Source organism: Notamacropus eugenii, chromosome 1, assembly GCF_028372415.1.
Source record: "Notamacropus eugenii isolate mMacEug1 chromosome 1, mMacEug1.pri_v2, whole genome shotgun sequence".
Lineage (NCBI taxonomy): Eukaryota > Metazoa > Chordata > Mammalia > Diprotodontia > Macropodidae > Notamacropus > Notamacropus eugenii.
Genome location: NC_092872.1, coordinates 90,707,867 through 90,720,387, shown reverse-complemented (window position 1 = coordinate 90,720,387; position 12,521 = coordinate 90,707,867). Strand labels below are relative to the sequence as shown.

Here is a 12,521-nt window from a genome sequence, read left to right as displayed (position 1 = left end):
CAGTCTACCAGCGCCATGCCAGGAAACTGAATCGCTTCCATTTGAACTGTCTTAGGAAGATTCTGAGGACCACCTGGCAGGATAAGGTACCAGACACTGAAGTCCTTGCTCGAGCTGAACTGCCAAGTATTCAAACTATGCTTCAGAGAGCACAACTCCGATGCACTGTCCACGTTGTTTGAATGCAAAATGTATGCTTACCAAAAAGACTATTTTATGGAGAACTTGCATGGGGCAGGCGATCACATGGTGGTCAGAAGAAGTGATACAAGGACACTCTCAAGGTCTCTCTCAAGAACTTTGGATGTGACTGTGCAACATGGGAGACATTGACACAAGACCGCTCAGCATGGTGTGCCCACATCAGAAAGGGTGCTGTGCTCTATGAGCAAAGCAGAATTGAGACAGCACAAAGTAAACACAGAATGCGCAAATTTGGGATATGCACCCAAAATATTAATACGGACTATCTGTGCCCAATCTGTGGCAGAGCATTCTGAGCTCATATTGGTCTGATCAAACACAATCGTGGTGATGTCATTTTGTTCCTCTTTGAAAACAAAGGATGACCAGCTGTCCTTAGTTCTGTCCTCTGGGACAAAGTAAATAAGTCTAACCCTCCTCCTACCTTATTCCCCACCGCCCACCACATGAAGTCTAAACTCCTTACCCTGGCATTCACTGCCCATTACAACCTGTATCAGTACACAGGGGAACCTGCTATCACAGGATCTTAGATTTATTTTTCTAAAAAGAAAGGCAACTTTTGAGGGGTTAACAATCTCCTTTAATCAAGCACATATATCATTCACTTAGTTCAGGGGAGTCGGCACCCTGAACTTCAGAGAAAATACAGAGAAATAAAGATCAACAGAGAGGGCTTCCTCTGTCTGACCATAATCAATACATATATCACAAATCAACAGAAAAGTCCAACTATATTACCATAGTTACCAGAAAGGGAAGCATAGACATATGGGTTTTCAAAGCTGTTTAGTGGCTTCCCAGGATCTCTTACCTGGCACACAAACCTTCTTCCAAAAACTAAGCCCCAAAGTAAAACCTTGCCCTCAGAGTATTTTTACCTTTGTTAGAGCCAACCCTTGAGAACCAGTGCTTTATTAACAAAAGGTGTGGGTCTTCCTACAAATCTTCCCTAATCAAACTCTCTTTAGTGGGCAGGCCCATCAATGGGTGGGGAAGATCTTTAATCACCTTAAGAATACTAATACATATAAAGTTTTTAGTTAAAGAAACTCTTGTTTCTGTACTTCTAGTAAAGACTCTTGGTTGATAACGGCAAGATTCAATCAGAGGCACTTGATTATACTAAAATAAAAACGGCAAAAGATCTTACTTTGCAGGCCCTTACACAACCCAGCATCATTCTCATTCCAACTTATATTATTCCCTTCCACATTCTCTACACTCTGCTCAAACTGGAGTACTCACTTCCTAACAGAGATATCCTGTACTTTTTCACCTAAGCCTTTATTCTTCCTAGGTGTGAAACGCTCTTGCCCTCATACAATTAAATCCCTACCCATTCTATAAAGACTCACTCAAATGTCATTTCTTCCAAGAAGTATTCCCTAGTCCCTCAAGCTGGTAATGACCTTCATAATAATAACTCATATGTATGTAACACTTCAAATTTAAAGTGTTTTCCTCACAACAATCCTAGGATGTAAAGTAAAATTATCATTATCTCCAGTTAATAGATGAGAAAGTTGAAGGTGAAAGTGAAGTGACTTGCCTATGATAATGTAACAGCTAGCACAGGTATATGGCAAGAATTGAACCTAAGTCTACTGATTTCAGCATTTTTCAGTATTTAGTATTTCTTCTTTCTATTGTGCCATCCTACTTCTTGGATCTCATCCAACATTTTACTTGTAACACTCATATATTTATCATGTACTTTCTGTTAGAGCTATTTGTGCAAACATGCTTCTCTACAGATAATAAGTTTCTTGAGGACAGAGGATATCTTGCCCAAGTTTTCTCTCTTTTGTAGGTCCAAACACAATGCTCTTCAAACAATAAAAGATGGCCAATCTCAAGGACTACACTGGATTATTTTCATATCACTATTCAGGATGGATGGGCCAATACTAAGAGAAAGCATCACTGCTCTTAATTTATTATTACTATCACAAGTTTTGTTATTATCACAAATCTTATTTTGTTTCTATTTTCTATGTAAAGGCCAATGTGAATGATTGAAAATAAAAAAGGGCTAATTATAAGTTTATATTTAAGAAAAATAGGGGCAAAAATTCTCTTGCAGCCATAAATTAGTTGAGCCATCAGGCACAGACGATTTAGACTGAAGGGTACAGAAAGTACTGTGAGATGTCATTCTAGAGGCACTCCCTGACAAAGATGTCGGAAAGATTGAGGGTGATGAAGAGATACCACAAGCTGGGAAAGAGCAAATGTCCCAAATGAAGAGCTGGAGTCTGCAAGGATTAAAACCAGCAACCTTGACTTTGATTGCTTGAAATTCTAGGAGGTCTTATTAAAAGAATGGTTAGCAGTGATCACAGAGAGGCAGCATGGTTTCACTAAAAATAAGACATTTTGAACAGAACAGAAGTAAGTATGGACAAGTGGGGCATACCGAATTTATTTTAGTTTTTTAAATAGCAAGGAGAATGGAAAACTTATGGTTTCATAAACAATCCTCTTTTGTACTCTACTTTGTATAAGGAAATGCTTCTAGGTTGTGTCTGCTATATCATAACATTGACTTACATTCAACTCAGAGTCCACTAAAACTGTTACATAGCCATGTCTCCTCCATGTTGTAGTAGTGAAATTATTTTTTAAGCCCAACTGTAAGATTCTAAAGCTGTCACTATTAAATGTCATTTTAGTGTCAGCTCAACAGTCTAGCTTGTCAAGGTCTTTTTATATCCTAACCCTGTCATCCAAACGTGTTACGTCTCTCTCAGTGTTGTGCCATCTGAAAATGGAATCTATATTCCATCTAGATCTTGATTTCTCTTCTTCCAAAAAACACAGATCCTTTGGATACAGCTGCTTAATGTATTTCCACATGATAAACCGCAAAGGGAATCTTCAAATGGACAAAGATTACTCATTCCTAGGTGTCATCAGTCAATTCACTAGCATAGGAAAATCCCCCTACCAAGGTAGTTTTGTATCTAGCCTGCAACTTAAGTCTTGAGAGCTGCCTGGGGCTCCAGGAGATTAAGTGACTTGCCCTTAGTCAGGTCTTTTCTGGCTTTGAGGTTCTTTATCTGACCCCTATGCCAATGAATGAAAAAATGCTAATCATATTTTAAAATAGAAACCATTCTCATCTCCAAGGCTCTAACTTCTGATACTGCTTGATCAAAACAGGGGAGGTAACACTGATCTTCTAGTAGGAAGAAATCTCAGTTTTGCTTCCTGCATGCACACTCTTTATACACATCAGGAAGATAATTTAAATATAAAGAGAAAGACCAAAATTATAAAATCAATTGGATTTTGGCACAACTACTAGGAAAATATATTAAAAGTACCAGAAGCTTTGTTTTATGGCAAAGGGCTAGGAAAATACCAAAACACCATATGAGTCCAGTTAAGAGGCAGCTTGGTGTACTGGCCACAGAGTCAAGAAGGGTAGGATTCAAGTCTTGCTTCTAATACAGTCTAGCTGTGCATCCACAGGCAAATCACTTAATCTTTCAATGGTTCAGGAAATTTTCTGTGAATCTCAGTTATAGATGATGAGTTGCTTGTCTTCACTGATGGAGATCCCAAGCTGGGAATTCCCTACACCACTGAAATCATAGGTCCAGACCCAAAAAAAAACCAATTCTTTAAATTTACTTTTAATGATGATTTTTTTTCTGGCAGAGGGATATGGAAAAACAAGCTCTACTTTCCATCTATCAAGAATTCTAGAAACTGGAATAATGTTACGAAAAACCCCTTAATATAAATATCTTTTATTTCTTTTAAAGAGAGATAGACACAATATTTGAAAGCATCCGCAGTTATCAGGATAATTTAAAACCTTACCTTTATTATGAGACATGGCATACAGAAGACAGAGCACAAAAAGGGCATGATAATCATCCTCAGGACTGTCCAGTGCATTATATACCATGTCAAGGAAAGGTCTGCGAGAGAATTATTACAGAGGTTAGCATTTGATGCATTATCAATTAACTCCAGAAAAGTCTCCATTCAATGCCTCTTTGGACATAAAGGTGACCTCAAGAGTTCTCAAATACAATGCCAACAGAGCACAAATCATGGCACTTTCTGCCATGTTGGAAAGAGGATGAGAACAGTTCCTATAAGAAGCATGCTTTTTTTCCCCTAAGGACCTGTCTCCAGCACTTAGCACAGTGCTTGATATATAATAATCGTTAAATAAATGTTGACTGACTGACTAACCAAAGAGATACTTCGCAGCTCCCAATTTCTAAGCAGCCAGAAGGAGAGACTCAGGAGCTGTGCCCCTCCAGAAAAGGCCCCCTGCTGCCTCCAGAACCCTGAAGCTCAGGTAATCTGCTTTTTGTTTTCATTATTTTCATTCCTTGTAAATTTATAAAAAGCTATCTATTTCAAAATCTTTTTATCTCTCCCTACACTCCAATACATGTACTGGTCCTGGAAGGTGCTGGAACACTCATTGCTCCTCTCTACCACTTGCAGATGTTCTCTTTGCTGTAATTACTCAGCACCCTTGCTGCTTCTGAGGTTCACTCTGTCCAAACTGATCCCTCAATCCAGATGCTGGCGGCTATTGTATTCACTAACTCCAGGTCATTTTTTTCTAAAGCTGAGGTGGAACTGTCATTCCCTACTCAATAAACTCTAGGGGGTCCCTATTATCTCCAGAATTAAACCTAAACTCTGTATGGCATTTACAATTCTTTATAACCTGGTTTCTTCCTACCTTTCCAATCTTCTCACTCTCTTCCAGCAATACTGGCCTTCCTGCTGTTCCTCACATAGCATGTTCTATGTCCTGTCTCTACCCTTGTCTCTTTACCTGATCCCCATGCCTGAAATTCTCTCTCATGTCATCTCTGCCTCTTAGAAGCCCTGGCTTCTTTCAAGACTTAGCTGAAGCATCACTAGGAGGCCTTTCCTGGCTTGTTGACTGGCTAACTCCATTACAGTATTTCTCTCTACCCCAAATCTTGCCTTTATACTAAGAGACTATTGTTGATATTCTGTCAAACACTCTAGCCTCTTCCAGTTCCTCAACATCCTCAGTTCCTATAACTAACTTTTCCACTCTGCCTCAACTACATACAGAGAGAGCCATACCCTTGATCTCCCCATGACCCACAAAGTGTTCCACTTGCACGTTCAAAAACTCTGAAATCTCTTTATCTGATAACAGCCTTCCCTCTTTCTATCTCTTCCTATGCCTTACATTCTTAAACATATTTTTACTCTTCACCAGAACCTCCTACCTCTCCTCTCCTCCACACTTTGTCCTGTCATCTCTGCTAATCTACTTTGTTCTCAATCTCAACACTACACTGTCCTCTGTTCTTGAATCCCTTACCCATCTAACCTAGTGACATTAAAGCTTTGTCCAACCCCAAACCTACATGACTCCCACCATTTGCCTCCAAAACTCTCCATGTGGCACTCCATAGTGCTGGAGGATGTCACAACACTAAGATGATTAGGATCACTACAAATCTGTGTTACCTGATCTTAATTGTGCCCTCACTGTAACAACTCCTTCCTGAATCTCTATCCACTCATCATGGAGGAGGCTGTTCCAAGAGAAAAGCTGTTCCAGACTTTTGCTTCTCTCTTCAAGACTCTCAAAACACCAGCTATCCCAATCTCTCAAGTGAAGAGAAAAAATAGAGGCTCATTGACCACGAGCTCCCTCTTTTCTTCTCTACATCTCAAAACCCTTGGCAGCAAGCTTCTTTCTCTTCTCCTTTATTCCAAACTCTAATACACAAGTGGCTCTTTTCTTCAGCAAGGGTACACTCGATCCCATCCCAACCCATCTTCTCCTGCAGATCTCTCCCCCAGTCACCTCTACTGCCTCAGTAATCTTCATTCTCTCCCTACTTACTGATTCCTTCCCTGTTTCCTACAAACATGTCTAAGTCTTCCCCATCCTTAAAAAGCTCTTACTAGACTTTACCATGACCTCAAGTTATCACTCTATATCTCTCCTGACTTTCATACACACACACACACACACACACACACACACACACACACACACACACACACACACACCAACACCCACAGACACCCACCCACAGACAGACCCACACACACACACATACACAAAACCTGTCTACATTTGGTGCCTATACTTTTTCTCCACTTTCTCACTTCTCAACTCTTTACAGTTTGGCTTCTGACCTCATCACTCAACTAAACTTGCTCTCTTCAAAGTTAGCAAGATGTCTTAATTGACACATCCAATCTTCTACTCTAAATCCTCATTCTTCTTAATGTCTGTGCAGGATTTGATGCTACTGAACATCGGGTCCTCCTGGCTACTCTTTCTTCTCTCTCTCTCGGTTCCCTTGCCCATCTGCCCACTCCTTTTCCATCTCCTTCACTGGTTCATTATGCATATCTTGCTCCCGAATTGAGGTATGCCGTAAGTTTCTTTTTTCTATATATACATGTCCTCTCATTTGGTGACCCCATCAGTCCCCATGGGCTTAATTATCATACGATGCAGATGACCACTAGATCTATGTATCCAGCCACAATATCTCTTCTGAGCTCCAGTACCACATCACCAACTGCTTTCTGGACAAAACAAATCAGATGTTCCATAGACACTGCAAACTCAGCATGTTCAAAACCATTATCTCTCTCACTCCATCAAATCAATCCTTCCCGTTAATTACCCTATTTTAGTTGAAGGCCACCACCATCCTTCTAGTATCTTAGATTTTTTTTTCCTAGAGGCATTATTTCTTCCTTTACTTCACCCCACATATACATTTGGTAGTAAAATTTTGTTTTTTATCTCATAACATTTCTCACATTTTAAAAATGTTTGTCTTACAAAAGACACATATGAATGATGGAAGCAGAGTCCTAAACCTCTGCCCCCAGTTTATTACGCTTGGGAAGTAATAACCTAGGGAGTTACCTTCTTTCTTCAATAGGTAAAGAGGTACGTTTTCTTACTGGTGGAAACAGTTTGTGGTATCCATGATAGAATCCTCACTCTCATCTCTATCCCAGCCCCTTCTCTGTAGAAGGCACTAACAGCACCTACACCTACATTATAGATCAAAAACATCCTCTTACTCAATACTCAGTTCCTAATCTATAAGCACATCTTTAGTTATATATATCTACCATGACTGTCATCTTCAATGTTAAATTAATTAACATTAAATTAATTAACTAACCAGTTAATTAACTCATCAGTTTTTAAGCTCCCAGCTAATAAGTGGGCTTTTCAGCAAAAGTGTGTTACCTGGTTGTTTGGCGCTTAAATTTCTTTTTTTGATAAAATGTACTATCACTTAGTGGTTAGGTGGTCAAACCAGCCTACATAGGACTATTTAACCCATAATGTAATAGAAGTAAAGCTCTTAAAAGTACCATTCCAACTCACCTAACCAACATTTACATATAAATACATATGTCAAGGATTCAAGATTTCTTCAAGGCAGGTATCTTCCTCATTATTGAATACTATACCCCTTCTAAATCATGGCAGATGCTCTTAATAAGTTTCTTAGGGAAAAAAAAATCATCAACTAATGGCTAATATCCTGATGATAAGCCTCTCTAAACTAAGTTTGACAGACACATCCTTAGACAACAGAAAAGCAATCTGTCCACTGGGCTATCATCTTTTTAGCTTAGCAGAATCTTGTAAAGCTTTCACTCCACTAGAACAGTCTTCCAGAGGTAAGCATCACCTGCACACCCCAATGAAGCATCAGACTAGGATCTAAGTAAATATTTATAATATCAAAAACTATTTTAAGGAAAATTTAAATTATGAACTAAGCAATCTCAATAAATGCAAATCAAATGGGGGGGGAATTGAGAACTATTTACATAAAAAAACATACACTTAACAACAATATATTTCCTTTTATGTCCCTTTCCTTTTTCTTTTCTGCCCAAGTACTTTATTTATAACATTATTTCCATAAGAAAATGCATTATTAGTTCCAACTTAAGATACTAAAAACATTCTTTTTTCTCATGATGGCTACAGTTTCTCCCAAGAAGCACCTTGTACAAAGAAGGGGCTAGGGTACAGCTAAGAGAGATGATTCTACGATGGATACCATAAACTGTTTCCCTCAGTAAGAAAAAGCACCTCTTTACCCGTTGAAAAAGAAAGTAACTCCCTAGGTCATTACTTCCCAAATATACTAAAGTGAGGGCAAGGGTTTGGGACGCTTACATCATCATTCATACATATCCTGTAAGACAAGTATTTGTAAGTCTTGTACTTATTACCCAGTCAGTTAAACAGTACAATGTCAATTATTGCATGTGGCAATCACATAAAATTGTAAAAAACTTACCAATAATGGCATCAACTAAGCACCATAAGAGCTCTAAGACAGGCATTTTCTTCATTAGTTTTAAAGTTAAATATATATGTAAATGTATACATGTATGTATACATATATACGACATACCCACATACACATCCAGTATCTACTAGACTGCTCAAAAATACTAAACAAAATTACAAAATATATTGCAGTACCTGAGAGCTGCTTTTTGTTCAAATATATACATTATAGTTAACTCAGCCTAGAAATAAATCCCTTGTTCAACTACTAAAAAATTCATTCTGATAAGTAACAGAGACTTTTGCAGAACAAAGACATAAATAAAATGAGGTCAGGGAAATGGAAAAGAGGGGAAGTCAGTGTTTCTCAAATACTTATTTTTAATTCAAATTCATAGACAGACCAGGAATACTGTTTTCTCAAAAGATAACACTTTCCCAATGGGTGTGTACTTAAGACAATGGAGAACCATTATACACATAAATGCACTAGTTTTTTAATACTGTCTTCAGGGTCCACTATATTAGTGAAACCCCCTTAGCGTAAAGAGACCCTTTGGATACTTTACTGACTAAACACTTAGATGTAGTCAATCTTACACCTTGTTCTTCATCATATGATATTGTTGTAAAAAAAAAAAAAAGCCCTATTTTGCACTCTGAAAATTAAAAAAAATTCCCAGTTGTACCAGGAAAATTCAGGTTCACCTGACCATCACCAGAGTAACCATTTTATCCACTCCCACAGTAAGGTGACCTCTAGTACTAATTAGTCAACTAAAATTATGGTGGACAAGTCAATTAGTATGTATGTATAATGGGAAACAGGAAAGATAGTGATGCACATATAAGAGGATGAATGACTATAAATGCATTCACATACAGACCAAATATGGAATTTCTCAAAATTTATATGACAGTGCCAAGAGCTGGCTAATTCTCAGGGTGATGCATACTCTTTAGGATTGGCTCCAAAATCTAAGTGCATCAGAGGAAGCAAACATTTCATTTTCCAGTCCATTTCCATAAGAAGTAAAAAAAAAAAAAAAAAAAAGTTCAACAGTATAGCTAACATTCATTTACACTGGTCTCTTCTATCTATCATGTCAACAAAACAAAATTATTCTACTATCTAGTGGTAAAGTATAGGAAAAGCTTACCTTGAAATACTAAGACAAAGAAATGAAATGTGGAAGCATGATCCTCACGTGGGAGAGCCTACCTGTTCCACTGTGTGTTCTCACTCCCAGAGGCAGCAGCACTCTTCTCTTCATCTGTTGTATTCTGTTCTGTCACTACAGAAATGGCTAATTCGGTTAGTTTGCTTCGCTCCATGATTACCATCTCTATTTCTTAAAGAGAATAAAATTCATTTTATTTGATGAAGAATCCACAGAAGTATTTCTGATGTAACCAGTGTGAATTTTACAAATAAATTAAACTAACACTGGTAAGCAAATGTAATTGTTCCCAGTGTTATGGCTATGTTTAATAGTAACTAACTCAGACAATACAGATCACACATATGTGAAGAACAAAACAGTAAGTACAGATTTTGATTTCTTTAGCCATAAACAATGTTAAAAAACATATTTCTGACTTTAATAAGGCAACAGGAATTTTTAAAAGAAATGTTGATTTATTTCAGCACATAAATGATATTTAGTGGATTCATTCGAAAGCTTAAGCATATTTTTAAAATTTTCATTGGGTTTTTTGAAGAATGCTTTGTTTGCCCTTTTTTTCCCTCATTCCCAGTTTATATTGTTTTTTCTTGATCAAATAAACAAATCATTGTCCCCACAATTTAAATGTTTAAAAATTGTTTAGTTTTTTGGAAAACTATAGAAAATATCTTGAATTGATACTAATTCGCCAATAACTCATATTTGGTACCTTAGACATTTATCTATTCAAATGGAAAACATATGTTCATGAGCTATAAAAAAGACAAAAAAGAAAAATGCTCTTCTTGCCCAGTGCTTCAAACTCTCTCCATTCCCCCTCAACTAAATCACTCTATTAACATCCCTATTGTCTATACATCAAATTCAAATGACACATTGAATTTCATGCTCTTCCAAACTATCCCATATCCTAATTTTCCACATTAAGTGATGTATTTCTCTACCCATCAGTTTCATTCCAAAGAAAGCTCTCAGTCCTCTATTCCAATCCTTTTTACTTGACTTGTCTATTCACATTATTTCATACTGTCATTTATGTCTCCCCTCCACCTAATTTTAAGTCAACTTTCTTCCAAGTTCTCTTCCTCCAGAAAGCCTATTCTGTCTAAATAAGAAAAAGCAGTGCAACCTATTCTTTTCACAAAATCAAAACTTTTTCAACCACTCTTTCTCCCAATCTGACCTTATTGATGTATCTGCCCTCCTTTGGTGAACAAATGTTGTCCTTGCTTTATTAGGACTGAAGCTTTGATAAGCCCTGACCAAAGTGGTTTTTTTGTAGCCAAGTGACAGATTATCTCTAAGTTCTCCCAAAGACAGTCTTACAGTCTTTCATTTACCTATCATGTTTTTCTTTGACTCCCTAGAGCACAGCACAGTGCCTAACACATAGCAAGCATTTAATAAATACCTGTTGGTTAAATGACTGATCTACAAGTCTCTGAAGGAAGAACAACACTATGGGTCACTTAATGTATCTACCAGGTGATTTCTACAATTAATATTAGTAGTGTCTAATAAGACAAGTAAGGTGTGAACATCCATAATTCTATGTAATTCCCATTCAGTTCCTAGTACTTATTCTGCTACATGCATCACCCCTGTTAATAGATCAGAATCCATCAGTTTCACATGATGGGGATGTGGTGGGGAGGGGATCAACAATTGTGGTCTGGCTACACATTACAAGAGGATTTTTCTTAATGTAGTCAATGTATTTCAGGAGACTGTAATTTGAGCTTTGGTAATTACAATGGGGTTGATTTGTAATATATCAAAATTCATGCCATAATAAACCCTCTTGTAACAGATCTCTGCTCTATTTTTGTAACCATATGAATGGCTGAACTTGTTTATTTAGTATACTGACATAGACTAATTGACATGGGAGGCAGCATAACAAAATAGATAGGCCTTAGAGTCACTGAGACCTGGGTGTGAGGGCCAACCCCAACACAAACTGGTTGTATCTAGTTAGGTCACAATGTGAGTCGACACAGCGATGCCTATGAGACATCTAAGTGGAGATATCAATAGACAGTTGGAGATATGGGGCAGGAACTCAGAAGAGGATTAGGGCTCCATCTGAATATTTGGAAATAGTTTGCTTTATCTAGCAGTAAGAGTGTGGAGAACTTAGGGAAGGATATGATCAAGAGTCGCATAGAGTGGGCAGGCACGGATGAGTTAAGATCTACATCATTTGAAGGAGCCACATTTCAGATGTTTGATTAAGAATGTATTTCATTTCTTCATATACCAAGGTCCCTCTGGTGATCAACAGCACACATCTGTAATACAGATGGTCAGAATTTGAAACCTAGTATGTGGCCATGAAACAAGAAAAACTCACTGTCCCATATAGGACTGAAATATGTCTTTGGATTCATTTGCAGTGCTTTAATCAACAGACTTAATGAGATACAAATGAGAAGAGAAAGGAGGGAGAAAGAAAGTGGTGCATATGGTAGAGAGAAGTTGTGTGCTACCAATAACTGTCTTGGATTCCACTTTAATAGCATCCATGACAGTGACTGCCTGCTTTACATTAAGCCACAGGCTGAATCCATTTCTACATGGCTTTAAAAGATGTGGAAAGTCCAAATCTTTGTCTGTTGTCAAGATGACTGTTGTTGATGGAAAAGACAATCTAGTTCTAGATTACTGATCGAAGTACTAAGTAGTGTGGACTGGGGAGAAGAGTAAGAACCCGAATGGGTGACACTCCAATTATGAACCTAACAATTCTAAAATGTTACTTTAGCAAAGTCTCTGAATTTCTAATGTCTCCATTTCACTAATTGTTTTAAAAATTG

General features: G+C 37.7%; 1 protein-coding gene across 11 annotated transcripts in view; it reads right to left on the bottom strand.

Moving 5' to 3' along the window:
- Positions 1–12,521, bottom strand: part of CLEC16A (C-type lectin domain containing 16A) — a 227,408-nt gene that overhangs the window by 149,303 nt on the left and 65,584 nt on the right. For 9 of the 11 annotated variants that reach the window (XM_072609236.1, XM_072609193.1, XM_072609219.1 and 6 more), the window contains 2 exons: positions 9,741–9,870; positions 4,036–4,136 (listed from right to left, as the gene is read on the bottom strand). In XM_072609236.1, coding sequence (XP_072465337.1) covers positions 4,036–4,136; positions 9,741–9,870 — 231 coding nt within the window. The remainder of the gene's footprint in view (positions 1–4,035; positions 4,137–9,740; positions 9,871–12,521) is intronic. The other 2 variants (XM_072609201.1, XM_072609210.1) reach the window with 2 other exon arrangements.